At 36.0% G+C, this 21,249-nt stretch overlaps 1 protein-coding gene across 2 annotated transcripts in view; it reads right to left on the bottom strand.

Moving 5' to 3' along the window:
* The window catches only part of LOC140165093 (lysosomal alpha-glucosidase-like), a 102,821-nt gene that overhangs the window by 54,968 nt on the left and 26,604 nt on the right, over positions 1–21,249 (bottom strand). For both annotated transcript variants that reach the window (XM_072188521.1, XM_072188520.1), the window contains exons 4-10: positions 16,698–16,863; positions 15,858–15,957; positions 14,447–14,685; positions 12,553–12,681; positions 11,762–11,869; positions 9,467–9,580; positions 8,434–8,521 (exon numbers count right to left, since the gene is read on the bottom strand). In XM_072188521.1, coding sequence (XP_072044622.1) covers positions 8,434–8,521; positions 9,467–9,580; positions 11,762–11,869; positions 12,553–12,681; positions 14,447–14,685; positions 15,858–15,957; positions 16,698–16,863 — 944 coding nt within the window. The remainder of the gene's footprint in view (positions 1–8,433; positions 8,522–9,466; positions 9,581–11,761; positions 11,870–12,552; positions 12,682–14,446; positions 14,686–15,857; positions 15,958–16,697; positions 16,864–21,249) is intronic.

The following is a 21,249-nucleotide window of genomic DNA, read 5'->3' as shown; positions in this document are numbered from 1 at the left end:
AGCTTCTGGCTCATGGTAGGTCGGGGAGGAGGTTGTCTGAGGGAGGATGTTCCCCCCTCAGAAATAAGAAACTGGTGCAAAATGAAGATCTAATTGAAGCGATTTGGTGGACAATTTTGGCGCTATTACTCACGGCGTAAAATTTTAGTTTGGCGGCCGAATATTTGTGAAATGTGCGGTTCATGAAGTCTTTCTTGGACAAGTTTCCCTATTGTCGTAGGGCCTATAAATTGTTTTAAACATAAATCGGCGAAAGAAGAAGCGAAAATGGCCACTTGTATATCGATTACGCAGGGGAGTGTAAAATGAAGAAAATTGAAGTGTTTTGGTGGACCATTTTGGTACTAGTGTGTAAAACTTTAGTTTGAAAAAGCCGCGAATTTGTTAAATGATGGTCCATGAAACCTTCCTTGGACAAGTTTTCCCTGAAGCCTATACCGCAAATTGTGTTAACATAGGGCTTAAATTTGCAAATGTTGGAAGAAGAGCGAAAATGATCATATGTTTATCCACTACGCAAGGGTTAGTCTGAGGGGGATGTTCCCCCCTGAGAAGTTTGAAAAATTTGCAAGATGAAGGTCGAATTGAAGCCATTCGGCGTATTGTATTTACACTACTATTTGAATCAATTGCTTTAAACAGAAAAAGGGCCCGAACTCAATTTGCAAAACTTGAGATTGGCAATTTACTAAAGCATGCATAAATCGATGAAGTCGGTATGGAGTCCGTCTTAATACTGACTTTGGTGGCAAAATGTGAGGGGCCCTGCATATCGGCGGACCATGAGTAATTTTCACATGCTTTTAGGACGAGGACCCGCCTTCAAGCAATACTGAAAATAATCGCAGGCCTATAGACCTACTTCCAATCGTCCCGACTGTGCGATTATTTAGACATCGGCCTATTACGCGCAATTTAGTTTCTCTCCTCCTTTCCTCCATTTTCTCTTCTCTTTTCTCCTTTCTTCCCTTCTCTTCTCTTTGGGGGGGTGGGCCCGTCAGCCCCCGAATCCGCGCCTTAAATGAGTCAATGTGTATGTTGGGGGAGGGAGGGGGTACTGAGGCCTACCACATTTAATAACGAACTTGCTTACTCTTTGTGGGATTTCGAATCGCAACACAGGTAATAATAAAAACAGTAGCAAACTTCACTTTACTAACAAGATACAACAACTTTACAACTTTCTTTTTAATTAATGAAACAAAGCTTATTTTTGACTCAGAGTTTAATTTTAAGATGCTAGCGAAGTCAATAACTTTGCACTTTCTTCGGGTTCCTTTGTTTCCACTCTTGTTAAAAGAAGACATAAAACCTGATGATCAGCTGACTCTTTCTGTTGACAATTTAAGTTTAAAACATTATTAACACAATTTGTGTGTTGATTGTAAACAAAACCAATAGGCCTACAATTGGCTAGTTTCAAATCTTTCGTAACATATTTTAAACCGTGTTTTTTGTACTGAAAATATTTTGTAAAAGATTTGCAATTACTTTGATTGGGATCGAACATTGCCACTTTACAATGCTCAAGGTCACCAAAACTCAGATGTGTGAAAAATCCTTTTTGTTAAAAATTAGTATGAAATCATCCCTCAGCGTAAACTAGTTTCTATACCGGGGTAGGCCTACGATACGGTAGGTAGCTGAAAAGTGTTTTGTGACGTTACATGTATACGTAGGCCTTCATTAGGAAAACAATTGTTATTTAAAGCACCGTAACATTTTTCAAAATCGGGATTTTTACCTAATTGTAATAAATATAACATAACAAACACACCCTGAAATGTTTTATCGTGTAGGCCTACATGCCCCGCCAACTACCCGCCATGATGTGCTGCTGAGTGCATATCCCATAGACAATCCATTGGATTATTCAAAACACTGTTAAATGTAGGCCTAGGCCTAGCGGTGGGCCTGGGCTGCGAGATCTGGATCTGGATCATTTATACTCCAATAAAAGCAGTGAATTCTGCACCGGGATTCTGCATCACACTAGCTCACACTAGAGTTGGAGATAGTCTAGACCTACCACACAATTTATTCGCTACCTGAAGTCGCTAATAGAGAATGAGAGATTAGAATATTTGTTTTCAATTTTCTAATATTTTTTCAATACGTTCCATTAAATAATTCTTTAGGCCTATTCTGTCATGTCTGTAAAAAATACGGTATCGTGCACGCGTGCGGTATCAGAGAATCCGCGTATCGAGTATCGCGCAACCTTAGTCAAAGGTCAAAACCAATTATAAAAATATGGCGTCGATTTCGGCCGGCTTCTCTTGAAGCGAGCAGTGATTTTATCAGTTCCAAGTTTCACACGGATTTTTCATCTTTTTCTCAAAGTGGAAGGAATACACACCGCTACAGGTAAGTGACGAAACCGTTACTGCACATGAAGTTTTAGGGTGTGTCCAACAGTTTAATATTGAGGTTTTACCATTGCGAACATACCGATTCACATTATTATCGTGTTTTGTAAGCTTTGCTATTTTCTCAGAAAACTGAGCAAAAATTCACCTAATACTGAAAATTGACTGTTTTGACTGTTCTTTAATTTCAACTGTATCAAACCTGAAACAAATGTGCTGCCTTGTGAACACAAATTTTGCATATCATTGTCAACTGGAAGGGGAAAATAAGTTTAATTTCATTGATAACATGAAATTGATGCATATTTGTGTTTTCAAAGCTGTGCATAATTAATGCATTTCCAAAATAAAAAATATTTTGGTACTATTAGGGTCTGCCATTGCTGATAAATAAGTGTGTAAAGTGGATTCACGTCAGCAGTTCTGAAATTGCAAATATGATCAAATTGTGATGGGGTCATCATGTACCTCTCTTTGGCTTGTACAATTAAAAGCATGTAAGCTACATTATTATCAATACCACCAATAGAACGAGAAGATTTGCCCCTTCATTTTGCATACCACTTTGACCAATTTTTTTTCTCATTTCTTCACAAAATGCAAAAACCAAAAAAAATGTGATGGGTGTAGTACCCCCTTAAATTTCTTTATTTAATTTGTGTTCTTGTAAACTTTGTAATGTGTTTTCTTAAAAAGTACGTAAATAATGTACCACATACGGTATATCTTTCCTGGTATTTTTTCTTCTTTTTCCTTTTACCTTTCAAGCACAATAAAAATACCCTCTTCAAGGGGGGCAAAGAGCTAAAATATCGTAAGAGATTTTCATTTATTACCGTAGTCAACCCAAACCAGTAACATAATTGTATTTTTAAATTTAAAAAATGTATAAAAAAATATAGAAATTTTCATCAATTTTGTTCAGAACAATAATCTTGTTATTACAAAATTTAAATACATATTATAATCAATTCATTTTTAATCACTGCACTCCACCCCCCCAAATCCACTTATAAAAGAGTCCCCCCCCAACCCCCTCAAAAAAGTGAAATAAAAATAAAAAAAAGGTCTCAAGTTGAAACTTTAAGCAATTGGTAGTCAATAAAAAAAATCAAAACGTTCAAGGAAAATGGAACTTGATACTCACAATATTTATCCACAAATCCAATCCAGAAGTTTAATTTTGGGAGATGATCGTTTCTCCTGTAAAAAAAAAAAAAAATTACAGAAAATAAATACGATAATTAAATATTTAGAATTGGCAAAATAATAATGAAAATATAACATGCTTTGTTCACGAATGGAAATTGAGTCAATTTAATAATATCAGAAAATAATACAATTTCTTACTATAAATTGTTTTGAATTTTTAAAATTTATTTACAGTAAAAGAACCCATGAAAAACTGCCTGTTTTCTGAGGGAAATTATTTAAATCTCTACCCTGGGAATACCCCGTCTGCAGCGTATTTGCTACTAAATTCTCTCGTATCACGCCCAATTGGTGCGTCGACTGATTTGCATTGTGAATTATACAACACGACAGCATAGCGAGACGAACCACGTGACAATGGTGACGACGGAAAATGCAGTGCGTAAAGTGGCAACACTGTAACATTGCTGAAATCCGGCTATGCGACACTCAGATATGCGCGCACGTGTTGACATGGTTGACCCTGCACATAGCGCAAGCGATGCCCGTAACTCGCTGTGCAGTGCACTCATCGCGCGCATAGCCTAGCACGGGATTTCCGTCATGCCAGGCTTCGCGTGGTAGAGCGGGTAAGAGGTAGGGGTAGTAAAATCAATTTCGCTGCATTATTACAGCCCTTCAGATCATGATACTTCGCAAATATATGCACAATAAACACAACTACTTGTATAAATTATCCGAGAAAAATGAAAAATATTTAGAGGTTCAAATTAAATTGTGAACATTTAAAACTCACCTAGAACGGCTTATATCTGCTCAAATCGATCCCGGGAAATTTTGTAGGATAGCTGTGAATGTCAGCTAGACGATAGGCTTGTCATTGGAACCCCTGGACCAATGGACGAGAAGCGATTTAGCCTCCAACATGACATGTCATTCATGGCCACCATGCTCTGACTCGTAAATAGGTGCCGTAACTGCCGTTTCAACGTGTTGACTACTTTCACGCAAAATTTTGATCTCACCTGGCGGCATTCAACTCGCGATTTATCGCTTAATATACACCAAATAATTTTCTTACTTCACACAAATAACAATAAATATGTATTTATTTCGATCGTACAACGATTGAATTGTTTTGTTTATTAATAAAAATTATGTTCGAGTTTGAAAAAAATGAGTACTAAAAATTCCATGACCATTTATGCTGCGTGCGTGGCTAACACGGGCGATGATGCTGTTGGCCAATGGTCACATGATCACCTTGGGAAATCCCTACTATGAAATGTGTGATGAAGTGAAAACTTTTTAAGCTCCCAGCTTTCAATTCACCTGTGTCTAAATTCCATCAAATATCTAAATAAAATTGCCATCTAAATCTTCTGGCTTAGAATATTTATACTTTTGAATTCAGATACATTGTATTTTGAATGTGAATGTTTGTAATCTCATTTTATTGTTTTAAAAGAATATGACTGAAATAAGTCCACAAGGCACTACTTAGGTAAAATGTGGTACCTACACCCATTCCAGAAAAATACAACACTAATTGTTAAGGAAAAACAATATTATAAGTTCTGCTAAATGAAACACAGCTCAATCCTAATAATTCATTTAGCACTAACTAGGTACAAAAGAAAAAGAGACAAAAACATGCATTTTAGGCATGTTTTCTGACAATTGAGTTAAAAAAATCAAAGAGTCTAAACATTAAAAATCTGGAATACATGTATATGAGAATAAGTTTTCACCTCTTTGTATTACTTTAATTAAATGATTGGTTATAAAAATGAAACCAATATTTTTCACAAATTATAATTCATAAATTGAAATCAGACTTTGAACAAGTCTTGATTGTCCGTGAAAAACACCCTAAAAATGCAAAGTGTAATTTAACTTGAGTACTTGAGCTGTTTTCATTGGGCAGAAGTTGATAATATTTTTTTAATCTCAACAAATTAGTGCTATATTATTCTAGAATATTAATGGGGGGTAGGAAAAACAAGGTACCCAGACATGTGCAAAATAAGTAATTTTTTCCGCTTTGCTAATTTAAAACTGTTTCTCTTGTTTTTATATACGCAATTCTAAGTTTCCTTACATTCACCTAAACACAAAAGGAATATATTCGCTCGTTGTTATTTTCGCTGTAGCAGCTTGGAATGTGAAAAGAGCGAAAATAAATGTAGCACGGAAATTTCAACATTTACAGTAGTGATGTTGTCCAACCTTCTCAAACAAAACCATTTAATGATTACAAATGATGCATACAAATGTGCTATATAAAGGTGTGCAATGTGGTCAAGAGCCAGGCATAAACAATGTTAATGTTAATGGATGCTTGAATCACAACATACACAAAAATACTTTTGCGCTATTTATTTAAGGGATCCAAAATGAGCGTTTATTGCGTTTCGACAGTATTTTTTGTGGGACATGAGAGCACCTGAGACCTATCAATTGCATTCTGAATCTGAAGCATGTCTTTCTGATATCAAATAATTTTCATTTTTAAAAATCACAATATAATACAAATTTTATGACAAATTATAAAAATTGATATTTTTCAAATTTTGATATATAACAGTCCTCGAAGTAAATTATATAAATCTAATGATATATTCTTAAAGTGTATGTAGCAGGGAGGAAAAGTTTACGGTCAATTGAAAATTTTACCTTTCATATTGAAGATATGGATTTTTTCCCAAAAGACCTAATTTTTTTGGTGTTTTGGGGAAAAAATCCATATCTTCAATACAAAAGGTCAAAATTTTCAATTGATCGTCGGCTTTTCATCCCACCTACATACACTTTAAGTATAAATCATCAGATTTATAAATTTTACTTCAAGTACTGTTAAATATCAAAAATATCAATTTTAATGATTTGCCATAAAATGTGTATTAAATTGCTAATTTCAAAAATCAAAATTATTTGATATCAGAATGACATTCTTCGTATTCAGAATGCAATTCGATATGTCTGATGTGCTCTAATGTCCCAAAATAAATACTGTCCAAACGCTTCATACCCCAGCCCTTAAAGTGTGAGCAATATATTTAGGGATTCAATCATGTTTCACCACTGTTCATCACTAATTAACAATGATGCGTCTGCGTCGTCTGCATGGTTTACTTCGTGAGGGCAGCTTTAGCTGCCCAAGCCAAGTAAACCACACAGACGTGCCGGACGCGAGTTGCTATACGGTGATGAACAATGGTGAAACATGATTGAATCCTTTCAACAACAAAAACAAGCTAAAGATTGTATAATTCAAAGGATTATTTCATGCGAAATGTCAGTTAATCATTGCCACTCAGCCTTACAAAAAGATTGGTGATTTCAGCAATAAAACTACAGAATAAAGTAGCAATGTTTAGCCGCTACCTCCAAAAAATACGGAATTCAACTTGTAAGTATGTGTGCACACAGGTTCCAGGCATGATGAATTTACGCGCTCATGCGTAACGTGTATTCACGCTTGCGTTCGCGTGTACGCTATTGTACAAGTGTGGATTCATCACGGATTAACAACGGTTGACTCCTGTGCAAAGGTATTGGCAGAGTTGTTGAAGCGATGTTCACACACATCCAAATACAATGAAATGAGCAGTAAACACATTCAATTGGTCATTGAAAAACGTTTAAAAAGGATTAAGGAAATGGTACATGTACTTTTTAGTCAAATATTGCAATTTTAGCTGTGGAGGAAAATAACAGCACATACATATATGCACTGCGCGTGCGTGCATCCCACGCGCAGTGCATATATTAAGTAGTAATTTGTAGTACCCAGTACTGTATAGTATCTTGCATGTGGTGTGATCAAGCAAAATCAATCTGAAGTCAGACATATTAAATTTTCAGTTTCTTGTAGGATTGTAAACACCATTTGCAAAGATATATTTTGCAGAAACAAAAGGAAATATTTGCGACTTCCAACTGATTTTGCTTGATCACATCACATACCGTAAAAACTCGATAGTTAGGAAATGTGCTTACTATCGGGCGCTTCTGAAAACATGATAGTTAGTATATGTGCTTACTATCGGGCGCTTCTGAAAACATGAAATTGTACCAAAGTCGGACATGAAATTGTACCAAACTTTAGAACCAGGTATGCTAGACCTTTGGTGTTTTCAGCATATGATAGCCCAATGTTACAAGAAGGTAATAATTATATTCACTCAAGTTTCAAAAATGCTTCCTTTGGCCACCATGGAGCAGATCGTGTCACATATGTGTTTCCTATCACACGCTTTTGAAAACATGAAATTGTACCAAAGTCCGGCACTTTACCAACTGAGCTAATGGGGTTGAGACAGACATTTGCAGGTTTACTTGCTCATATCATAACTATGTGTATCGATGATTTGCTCAATACCCTCTTCACTTTTCTGGATGGGGCTCTTTATGTTTGCATGTTTTAAAAGCGCTTGATAGTAAGCACATATGCTAACTATCAAGTTTTTACGGTATACCATTGGGCTATTCTAGTTGAAACCCATACACCCCAACATAGACAAACCATGACCTTATATTATTCTCCCCAACATGGAAATGGGGTTACCTGGATGGGCAGACTCCATTTGAAATTTACACCCCATGTGTGGGAGATTAAGGACATGTATTCCATAGGGGGTGTATGGGTTTCAACTGGAATAGCCCATTCTATAATTGACCTTTTCGATAAATCCCATAAATCCTTGCGGTTAGACCTGAGATGTCATCAATTGAAGTCATGCCGACTTGCAATGCCCAATAACGATGTTCGCTAAACAATGTGCGCATCGGCGTGACGTCAAATGAAGCCATCTCAGGCACGCCGTCAAATGACGCCATCTCAGTTCTAACCGCAAGGAATTATGGGATTTACAGAAAAGCTCAATTGCTGCTATTAAGGTACTCTTACCTGGTAGGAATGGTGGCTGGTTATATGTGCTGTTGCTAGGACAACCAGTTATACTGCCACTGACAAAATTGGATGGTTCATTCATGTCCTACAGAAATGGATGAACAAAGAGAACACATTACTGAAATATTTAGTAGTCATTACTCTGTGACATAATGTAAAACCTCGTCATTATAAAGTGCTTTTGCTGAAAGCTAAATTAATTCAGGTGTCATCCATTGACAGAATTATAACATTATGAAGTTTGAGCAAATTAATTACCGGCACAAACAAGTACTATTGTAAGACTAATCTATTGTATTGGCATACTTACTGCTGCTTTGTATTAATCTGGCTTTCACCAAAAACACTCTATATGCTTGTAGATGAGGTTTTACTGTATGTAATTATATCTGTGTGAGCAACAAATCTAATTTTTCTCAAGTTGGGTTGTGTGCCGCTTAGGATTTGTGTTTATTTGTTGTCTTGTTTAACTGTAAGACTTTGGGTTGGTAAACTGTTCATTCTTTCTTATTAATCATAATCAGTTTCATCTTGCAGCAAACAATCGTTCCCCATTGTGTTTATTCGTTCTTGGGTAGATGCATAGCCCCATTATCTACCTTATTTATATTATACTGGGGAAATGATTAAGCATCAGTAATGATCTCCTGTACTTGCGTGTGTATTGTATACCTCGACTGCCTTCATCAGTACCCATATGACCCGTAGGGTGAAGCATGTTCTTAGCGGGGCTCTTAAGCCTAAAAAAATTGCTTGGATTGGCGTAATCTGACCAACCCTAAAAATAGGCCAGACCCTAGACTTTGTTTCTTATGTTTTGCAAAAAAAATTTTTAATTAAAAAAAAAAAAAAATTAAAAGAAATAAAAAGAACGAAAAAAGTTCCAAGGCCTTTATCATATGCAATTTACAGCTTAAAATGTGTGTAAAAATTGCCGACCGACCTACACTAATTTTGTTTATGTTACGTCAATCAAACAATTTCTCTTAGGCCTTATTAGAGTACTTTTCAAGTTCATGATTCTACTCACTATCCACATGCCATCAAATGGCACAGTCTTATGAAATGTCTTCACAGTGTCTGTCCACCATTGCTTTGTCTTAGGATTAAAAAAATCTGGAAATGCTGTTGTTCCTGGCCAGACCTGAAAAGTATCAAAATTCACAACAAATACATTAATTAAAAATAAAATTTTGTGTCACATTAGCAATTTTTGCTTTAAAATTGGTCTCATATTGTACCCTCTTCCTTGCAAAGTGAAGGGTATATTTCTTCTCTTCCATGGCATTCAAATTGCTTCAACTCCTCAATCGGCTCCTATCTATCACAAACTTGTCTCTCTATCCCTTTCTTTGTGTATTATTCTGGAGTGTTTTAGAGTAACAGTACCAGTTTATCACATTTTACATTTATTTAGTACCTGCCAAAAAGCTTACATTTAGAGTCCAAACTCTACCATATTTGCATGTTGTTCATAGAGGAAAGAATAGAGTACATTCAGATTATTTTGCCATGCATATCAATTTCAAAGGTTCCCAAAATTTTGGTTCCAAATGTGACAATCCAGTATGGTAGATATATCACAGTATTATGAAAAGGGCTATAATTTGGTTCACCTTAAGTTCGGTAGTGACATATGTGCATATTTGCTTGCCGCAGTATCAAATTATGTGCTTAAAGTTCAACTTGCTGAGGGTACACACGTACAGGGGCAGTTTGTCGGCATACTTGCGTCGCAAATGCGAAAAAGAATCAACGTCACTACCGAACTTGGGGTGAACCAAATTATAATTGGAATCTGACCTCCAATATATCCCATTTGGTATAGGGTTGAGAGCCAGAAAGCCTTAACTCATAATCACATGCTCCAATAATATGAGCATACAGTTGTCAGGGCACTATAGAAAACACAGACCATAAGGGAACTGGAATGAGCATTTTGAGCGTTTCAACAGCATTTTTTGTGGGACATGAGAGCACATCAGACCTATCGAATTGCATTCTGAATACGAAGAATGTCTTTCTGATATTAAATAATTTTCATTTTATGAAATTCACGATATAATACAAATTTTACGACAAATTATTCAACTTTGATATTTTTCACATTTTGGAGATATAGCAGCAGCGTTCGAAATTTTGGTTGTCCGGTTGCCCGGGACAACTAAAAAAGTCGCGGACAACCAAAAATATTGATTCGGTTGTCCGCCGGACAACCATAAATCTAGCCAAAAGTCAGATTTGTAGGCCTACGGACAACCAAAAACTTAGACGGACAACCAGAAATTATAATCTGGTTGTCCGTGGGACAACCATTTATTTTTCCTAAATTCGAACACTGTATAGCAGTCCTCGAAGTAAATTTTATAAATTTAATGATATAGTCTTAAAGTGTATGTAGCTGGGAGGAAAAGCCGACGATCAATTTAAAATTTTGACCTTTCAAATAGAAGATATGGATTTTTTTCCCAAAAAGATCTAATTTTTTTTGGTGTTTTAGGAAAAAAAATCCATAGGCCCTATCTTCAATATGAAAGGTCAAAATTTTCAATTGATCGTTGGCTTTTCATCCCACCTACATACACTTTAGGTAGAAATCATCAGATTTATAAAGTTTACTTGAGTACTGTTAAATATCAAAAATATCAATTTTAATGATTTGCCATAAAATGTGTATTACATTGCTAATTTCAAAAATCAAAAATTATTTCATATCGGAAGGCCATTCTTCGTATTCAGAATGCAATTCGATATGTCTGATGTGCTCTAATGTCCCACAATAAATACTGTCCAAACTTTCATACCCCTTCCCTTAAGCATGACCAAATTCAATCAAAAACAAAAGAAATTCTGGAGAAAATAATTGATTTTTGAAGACCAAAGCAAGGAGCCATCCTAACATGTTTGGTATGAATTTAATGAGTATAATATACGGATTTCAAATCTGGAATATCTTGGAAAGTTATGCTCATTTTGTGAGAGCCGGTCATTGTAAGTTAACCCGAATGCCCCAAGTGCTTTTTGTGACTGGAAGGGAAAAAAGGAAGGAATATAGAGAGAAAACAAACAAAGAAGTTGTTTGCTCTGGGTAGGATTCGAACTCGAGACCCCTCGTATGCCAACCACTTGGTCGGTGCCATTAGCCACGGATCTTTCGATTGGCCTGGCCAATGAAAGCGTGCCCATATATCACTTAGGGTGATTGCGTCATCACATCTCGTGGGATGCACGCACGCGCAATGCATATATTAAGTAGCAATTTGTAGTACCCGGTACTGTTAGGGTTAAGGCTTTCTGGTTCTCATCCCTCAATGTATCTACTCACCTTGCCTATGAGAGGTTTGCCATCATCGCTGGTTACAAACACACCATTTTGTAACCCAGTATCATATGGAGGATAGGAGCCAGGATGGAGGTTACTGATGCCTGGATCCTGAACAGATGAAACACAATCAAATCAAATCAAATCAATCAAATCAATCAATCAATCAATCAATCAATCAATCAATCAATCAATCAATCAATCAATCAATCAATCAATCAATCAATCAATCAATCAATCAATCAATCAATCAATCAATCAATCAATCAATCAATCAATCAATCAATCAATCAATCAATCAATCAAATCAATCAAATCAATCAATCAATCAATCAATCAATCAATCAATCAATCAATCAATCAATCAATCAATCAATAATTTATTATCTTACTTGTACTAATCAGAAACCAGTTTTAAACATCTGAACACATTTCTAGATATTGGTGATGTGTTTCTTCAAGATTGTCTGGAACTAAACCCTACTTGTGCATTACACTTGTCAACAAGGCATAAACACACCATCGCATTGAAGGATGTGAAAGTGCTGGATCAGGACTCCAGCCGAGGTGTGAGGGAGGCCATTAACATCAGGCATCACCCAAGCCCACTCAACAAGGACAATAGCCGCCACCAACTACCACCGGTTTACGAACCAGTTCTGTCACACGACATTGCCAGCTCGTGACACATGTGGCAACCAAGATCAATATCCAATTTTGCACAAGTTTGAAAAAGACACAGACTCGTCGTGTCAAAAGCTCACATAAGTGAACAAAATATCTCAAATACTTACCGTTATCATCATATAATGTTGTCCGTTAGCATGGAGGTCATTAACCAGGTCAGCCAGATCCTTGAAAGTTCCTCCTAATGTGAAATCCAGTGTGTTATTCATATAGTCTATGTCATTCCATTGTGTGTCCTGTAATAAAGAACATCACAGAAATTCATTATTAACAACCTCGGAGTCATTCATCATTCTCTCGGTCGGAGTTGTTCCATCTCATGCACTTACCCACTTTTCACGCCTGTCAAAGGGGACAGCCTCATGAAATCCCTATTGTTTGCACAGGGCCTTTCAGTTCATGTCAATTTTCTCGGCACAGAAGATACCAATTTGTCTTATTTTATGGCATGTTTTGTGATTTCCCCCATTGAGTGCAATGGTAAGTGTCCCCTTCGTGGTAAGTGTCCCCTTCGTGTCCGAGGGGGCGAGATGGATCAGCCAAAAGCAACCAATGGGAAGAAGAGATCTATCGCAATTGATGTCATGCTGACACAACAGAATACAAATGAAATGTCATTTTACATTAACCCCACAGGCACTACTGCCTTTCTAACAGAGCCCCTGATTGGTTAGTTACATGAGATAATCATCTGAGTAACCAATCAAAATAGAGCTATTAAACTGTATATCCACTGAAAGATGTCGCTTATCATGTGAACTGCACTAACCAATCTCCATCTACCAGATGGATCAATCATTTTTCAAATTAATTTCCTATTCCGGATCACCAACATGGAAGTTATTTTATTTTTTGAAAAACCCAGAAAAAAATTAATTTTTTTAAATGTACTCTATGGTATTATAACCATTTTAACAAAAATTGCAAACAGCTGTCATCTGTATTGATCACTTATGTCTAGTATCAATGCAACAGCAATAATTAATGCATCAATTAAAGGTTAATGAATGCGTATTACTTGTGAAGAGATAAATTAAGACAAAATAATGCATGCCCGATGACGCATCAACATCACAGTGTCATCGCCCCGATATCCTCATGGAAGAAATCGCCATGGTAGGTTGAATCCACAGCCACACATGGCTATTTTGTTCTGACCTGTTTAATAGTTTTGAGACGCATAATGAGCCGAAGGACATCCGACTAAGGCTACTGACAATAGCCTGGTAATTGACCTCTCTCTGTGTGAGTGAGCATGTATAAGCCATGAGGTCATCTGCTTTTAGACTGCCTCCACGAGTGAGTGCAGCTAGCCTACGCTGCGCTATAGTTCGGCACATATAAAATCAGAATTTTTGTTAGTTTTTGAGCTCAATAGGCACGCTTCTTTCTCAATACGCAAGCTAACGACTATCATATCCTTTCAACACATATGTTCAAGTGCAAGGAAAAAAATATGGCTTCTTTAGAATAAAAAAATTACGGGAGATATTCATCATTTTCTATGATATCCAAAGATTTATCGTCTGAATATCAAATCGTGCATAGCACATTCATGTGTATCCCGTGTATTCATTTTAGTGTCCCTGCTGTACAATGTAATTATTAACCAGGCGATGTCGGTGTGCATCAGCTATGGTGTTTTATTTCAGTTAACTACATTTAAATCTTTCTGTACTAATTTCCACACATTTCTGATTGGCTGCTGAAAAAGTTTATACATCTTTAGCTTCCTCACCGACAGCAGCTCAAGGGAGTATCCCATCATGCATCTGATTGCTACATAGCAAATACATACAAAACATAAGTAAGAGCGGCTTAAATATTAAGAACTATGGATAGTTTCACAATATTTTACAGATCATAATTTTTCAAACAAAAGTCTAAGCTCCTCTGATATAAAAGTGAGGGATTTTATATACACTTTCTATGGCATGTGCAGTTCTACTATGATACAGGAGAGCATGATGGGATACACTTATCAGCTGCTGTGTTCCTCACCTGAGGTATCCCAGCAGCCCTCATTCTTTCAACAACTTTACGAGTTCCTGCTGTTGATCCATATCCCCACCGACATAGATGGAATCCCAAGCCCCAATACGGTGGCATGTATGGACGACCTATGACCTCTGTGTATTGCTGGATGACGCTGCCGGGTTCAGGTCCTAGTAGTACGTAGAAGTCTAAGATACCACCGATGGTACGGTATGTGATGGCTGGAGCAGGTTGTATGACCACATCTGTAAACCAATAAATAATATGAGTTACAATTGGATAAATAGTCAGTGACCTATGACCTTTTGTTTGCCATATCACCTAATTTTTGTTTCGGGTCCAATAATACAAGCATTTCAGAATTTGTGACAATGGGCTATTCCATTTAAAATCCACACTACCCCTGTGGAAGATTTTGGAAATATCTTCAACAGGGGGAGTATGAATTTAAAAAAGAATGAACACATTAGACACCTTCATTTGAATTTCATACACCCTCTGAAAAAAGATTCAACCTGATGAACTGCCCTTGATCAAAGTCAATAACATATAAAGACAATGCAATGCATGTTTTTGGGTGAGTGAGCCGCGGCAAGCTCCCTCTCTCTTCAGATGACTTTTGGCATACTTTTCACTCACAGTGTTGCAGATAATATTCATGCTGTTTATATACTCTGGAAACTACAGAGGCGATAGTGTACCGTGACATTTATAGATATTTCATTAACTCTTCCGATACCTTTGTACAGGAGTCAAACGTTGTTAATCGGTAATGAATCTATACTTTTCCAGTAGAATATACTGGAACATAAGTTAATGGATGCATGTATATGCATTACATGTGATCTCATAAAATTTGTCATGCCTGGAATCTGTTTGCGTATGTATGCATAAATGTTGAATTCAGTATTTTGGAGGAAGCAGCTACACATATACATGCTGTTTTATTCTGTAATTTTATTGCTGATATCAAAAGAGAAAGCAGAATTTGAGTGGCAATGACTAACTGACATTTTCCGCATGAAAATAACAATCAAGTGAATAAGACGATCTTTAGCTTGTTTTTGTTATTGAAAGGAATTCAATATCATGTTTCACCATTGTTCATTACCGGTTAACAACTCACGTCCAGCGCATCTGCATGGGTGTACTTCAAAAAGTATCCGAACCCTCAAAACAAAAGCCATATCCATATTAGTCAATGCAAATTTGTGTCACTTTTGAAAAGCTCTCTTTTTATTCAAATTGCTATAAGTTCAAAACATAAAGTTGTATCGTACTGGATGAGGTATCAAAATATGCAGAACAAAATTCTCTATCTATTCTCTACTTTATTTTGTAATTTAGTTTTAGTGTCTTTAAGGAGGGCTTTTATAAGTGTTCGGGTACTTTTTGGGTGCATTGTTTATAAACTTACCCATTGCATTGCTATTAAGAAGGAAAATTCCATGTGCATTGCCTGTGTCTGGGTTCATGTTTAACAGGAACGGATGATCACCATATTCATTAATATTTTCCTGCAAAAAACCAAAAACATCAACAAAAAAGAAGCAAAAATTAAAGATTAAATTTAGCACAGTAGGAAAATCATTGATGTAATCACATCTTTATATTATAGAGGTAGTAAATTTATTCTCTTTCATCATCTTTTGTCCTGGAAAGGGTGAATATAAAATTACCTTAATTAACACCCCCTTGAATGAGCATGTGAACCCGACTATAATCAAAGACTGCCTATCCCTGTGTGGAGAACCAGATTTGACCTATAGTTTGTTTGGCTTATAAATGGCAAGACTCATAACATCGTGAATTGATGTACAGTAGATCCCATACAATTGGATGCAGCACCTATACTAATCGCCAGGGATGTGATTCTTCACGATTTTTGCTGTTTTCAGGCTTTTTTGTGGCCAAAATTTACGCAATAGTATTGATTTTCAGGTCATTTAGGGGGCATGATTTTAGCATAATTTTACGCTGTTTTGCAGGATTTTCTACTACTTTCATGATATTTCACAAGCTTTGAATCACACCCCTGTAAATTGCACTTTGCGCATTTATGCACCATTGGCACATGCTTATGTGAATTATGTAATAGGCCAACTGAAGGATTAGGACTAGCTGCTTCTAATTATCCAAAAAATTAGTCCTATATTTTTTCTGCAATCAGCAGTAGTTCCCATTATTTTAGCCATGACAAATTCCCAGTCACTTTTGAATGATGCTCCTGTGCAGACCACATTGACTGACTACTCACAGTCACAGACTGATCCCTTGCCCAGAATGCAAAGCGCTCCCAGTCTGACGGCAGTAAGAAACTTGTCCTGTGCTCTCCCAGACCATAGACATATTTGGATTGTAGCCATGACGATATCTGGATGAACTGATCAGCAAACAGGAAGTGGTTCAGGGTGCTGTTGAACCTGTAAAAAAATGAATGACGACACGTAATTTGTTGGTTTAAAATATAAGAAGGTTGTCAGTGCAGATTAATGAAGTGGGAAAGTATCCACTATTTATGGTATTACCGTATTCGTCCAAGTATAGTCCCACGTTCGAGTATAGTCCCACCCCCCATTTTTCGAAAAAATCCAGAAATTGTAAAAAAAATTGGAGTGTCCCTGGACCTAGACCTAGATGCTAGGATCATTCATGGTTGACCTTAAAAAAAAAAAATGATGTTTTGTATTTTTTAGGGGGTACTACACCCTGTGGTAAATTTGTGACTATTTTTGCATTTTTCAAAAAATAATAACACACTGGTATCAAAAGTTATGTATATGATTGGGGCAAGGAATCCAATTACTACACTAAAATTTCAGTGACTCAAGACAAGCGGTTCAATACATATGATAGGAAATGAGGTACACCCTAGCGGTACCTTATTTCTTATCATAAATAACGAACCACTTGTCTTGGGTCATTGAAATTCCAGTGTAGTAATTGGATTCCTTGCCCCTATAATATACATAACTTTTGTTACCACTGTGTTATTAGTTTTTGAGAACAATGCAAAAAAAGACACACATTTATTGAGGGGTGTAGTATCCTTAATATGAAAATTGATAATTTGTATTCATGTCATACTCTATTAATGATATCAAAATGCATTCAAATTCAATTTTTTTTTTTTTTAGGTCAACCATGAATGATCCTAGCATCTAGGTCTAGGTCCAGGACACTCCAAAACCGACTCAAAATTTTTCTTTTTTATCCCACCCCCCAATTGTGAAAAAATTTCACCTAAAAAACGGGTGGGACTATACTCGGACCAATACGGTACTTGGAGAATGAGAGACTGACTTTTTTCAGCTAAATCACTTATTGTTGAATTTGCCCCAAAAAAAACAGGTTCGCAGGTTTTTGTCACAGGTGTAAAAAAACGAGGTTTTAACCGCTTGGCAAAAACTGGTAAAAACTAAAGAAGTGATTTATAATGCAGTTTTTCATCTCAAAACAAATTATTAAGTTGCAAAAATAATTTCCTGAGTGTTACAAGACCAGATTTTGTAATTATGAGAAACATATTAAGAAATTAAATTTGCTTTCATTGCTCAAGTGCATTCAACTAAAATGTGGCGTATACCAAATTAAAAACTTTTTAATTTTAAGGACTTGATGAGACAAAAAATATGTTGAATGATTCATTAAAAGTAGCGTGTTACTGTTTATGAGCTTTCTGTCTTACTTTTTAAATATTTGAGTGACTATATGTGCGTTTTTGCCAGTTTCTGCAAAAACCGAACCCTGCAAACAAGACTTCACTATACGCCGTAGAAGTGAAGTAGTTAATCGGATTAACTACCATAGCAATAGATGAATACAATTTTGACTATACCGCCCTGCACTACAACGTTCACGCGGTACCGATGCATTGAACCATAGATGTCAAAGAAATCGCACCTGTAAGATAAGTATCTTTGAAAAGAGCGGTATTGTATTCAATCAATGTTTGCTGACATATACAGGTGATTAGTGCAATCTGCTTGTAGTGCAGGGCGGTCTATTCAAAAATTGTATTCATCTATTGCTATGGTAGTTCATCCGATTATGACGTCACTTCTACGGCGTATATGCTTGTGTACAGTGAAACAACATCCTACATTGAACTACCCACCATTCTATATTTAACAGGTAATTTTGTCATCATTTTAAATTTTATACCTTTCAAACTGGGGTGACAAAGTAGATTTAGGTATAGTCACTCAAATATTAACTTTTTTAAATGGTCTATATGGCCACTTAGTCCAAAGTCAACACTAACTGGCAATCATATTTAAAAGGTACTGTAAAAATACAAATTTTCCCATTACATAAATTTCGCATGCAACACAGCTACCACGAAAATAAAAACACGCAAAAATGTTCACAACTACCATGAAAATAAAAACAGGCAAATATGTTCTTTTAATGTATAGGTCTATGTAAGAAAACTCAAAATTACAAAATTATAAACAAGCAATGTAGTTCAAAATCGGCAAAGCGTGAGAAATTACCCACACAAAAAATGACCACTTTTACAGTATCTGTTTCACATTGGGCTATTCCAGTTGAAATCCATACACCCCATATAGCACACATGACTTGAATCTTCTACACACGGAGTGTGAATTTCAAATGGAGCTACCTGAAAGGATGATTCCATAACTATAAGGTCATGCCTTCTACAGGGGGTGTATGGATTTCAACTGGAATAGCCCATTTAGCTAGTCTCTCAACAAATCTTGCATAACACTCAAATAAAGGCATTACATTTAGTAAATAGTAGGTTGATACAAGTTGTCATGACTCATGTTCATGTCTATGTTATTTTGAGCCACTCTGTGTGACACTTTGACTGCATATTAATCATCGGGTATTTATCCCTCTTTTGATTTATTGTTTTTTCACAGAGCACACACAGGTGCTATGTTATACATAGTTAACTTTTGATTTCCACACACACTAGATGAGGCTTACCACAAGTCATTCTTATTCAGTGGGAGTGGTCTAGTTCACAGACAAGTAATCTGATTGGACAATTGCATGATTCCGGGTGTCATTCATCAGGCCGTAGGCGAGCTTATACATCATCATAAGTATTGATGTGTATCAGACTTATAGAGGTGCCAGAAGTAGCGCAATTGTATGCGTAGACCTTGTGCGTAATTTTGCAGTACGCGCAACTGAAGATGTAAAGTTGTAAACAAGTTTCATTTATTTGAAATTATGGTCATAAAGGTGTGATGAATTTAGTGACTATTTCCCTAACAAGTTTTTTTTTTATAATTTTATATTTTACAAGAAAGGCCAAAAGGTCACTTAACCTCAAAGTTCAGAAAGTGCATTTGAATACTTGGAAAGCTTTCAAATTAAGAATGATCCATATGTTATCTAACCCCATGGCTTGAATTATTAAATCCTTAACCTTTCCAAAATCTGCATAATCCAAAAGGATGATCACCGTAATTAATTTGTCACTGAAATTCGGTCAGAAACTGAGGAAGTAGCACAAGGCTTAAAGGCCTATTCACAGGGTTGGCGATTTTTTTAAATTAAAAAAAAAAAAAAAAAAAATCGATTTATTTGATTTGAATCAGATATTTTTTATTTGAATCGATTTTCTAATTTTTTTTAATTCCCAGAACTGCTATACCCCATGATTAAATCAAAAGAGACCAGTGGAATGCTAGACATACATGTATATGCACAATCCTATCAGGTATTTACAAAAAATCAAAATGCATTTTCAGATGTGAAAATTTCAAAAAAATTTGGTAAAATCATGGGAAAAAAACCTTGAAAATTATTTTTTACGGTATTTACCGTAACCACTCTGGTATAAGCCCACCCCCTAGATGGCAGATTTCACTTCAAAAATGGGGGTGGGCTTATAACCGGGAAGGGCTAGTGCTTGAATTTAAAAATAAGAACAATCACCCCCATTTGTATAATATGCCCAATGTACCAGTAATTTCTATCTTTTATGTCAATTTCTTAAAATTATAAGTGTGGAATGTTAATTATCAACTGATATTTTTTATATTTGTTCTTAAATATGAGAGCAAAGCATTGATTTGATTTAAGAACTTGCATTAAAATTTAGTACCGTACTGGGCTTATACCTGAGTGCACCCTTGTTCCCAGAATGTTTTGAAAAATAGGGGGTGGGCTTATAGCCAAAGGTGGGCTTATACCCGGGTGGTTACGGGGTAATTGTATCCAAAAGGTGTAGAAGGATTAAGAATAAAGTAAAACAGTCAATTCAAGATAGAAATTAACTTGATAGAAATTGATCAAAAATGGTAAAAACTGAAAAAGTTGATTTAAATCAGTGATTTAAAAAAAACCAATCATTTGATTTAAATCTTGATTTAAATTGTGCCAACCCTGCCTATTCAGTGATTTGCTCACCCAAAGGATCGTTAATTCATCAAAATTCAAATTTTGGCACATTTGCTACTGTCATGCTACCATAGCCTGCTACTGGTTAAGCCGAAAGACAAAATACGCCATTTTACATGAATCTGTAACCTCTCTGCTGAAGTACAGAAATGAGCTCCATGCATTTGAATGGTGCTTCAACTTTGTAAATACTGTTCTTTTTGTCATTATTTGCCAATTGTTTTTATTTCAAAAATACCATGACAATCAACAGATTCTTCACTTTTAGGCAATTTATACACAATCTTAAATTTTTTACACTTTCGCTCAGATCACAGATCTCACCCTTCCCAGAATCCTTTGCAATATCCTCTCATTTCATCAAATGACACAATATTATTACTTTATATCTAATAGGTTTCCTGTGTTTTCATGTTGAGAATAGG

The sequence above is a fragment of the Amphiura filiformis genome, chromosome 11, assembly GCF_039555335.1.
Source record: "Amphiura filiformis chromosome 11, Afil_fr2py, whole genome shotgun sequence".
Classification (NCBI taxonomy): domain Eukaryota; kingdom Metazoa; phylum Echinodermata; class Ophiuroidea; order Amphilepidida; family Amphiuridae; genus Amphiura; species Amphiura filiformis.
This window is presented reverse-complemented; position numbering and strand designations above follow the sequence as displayed.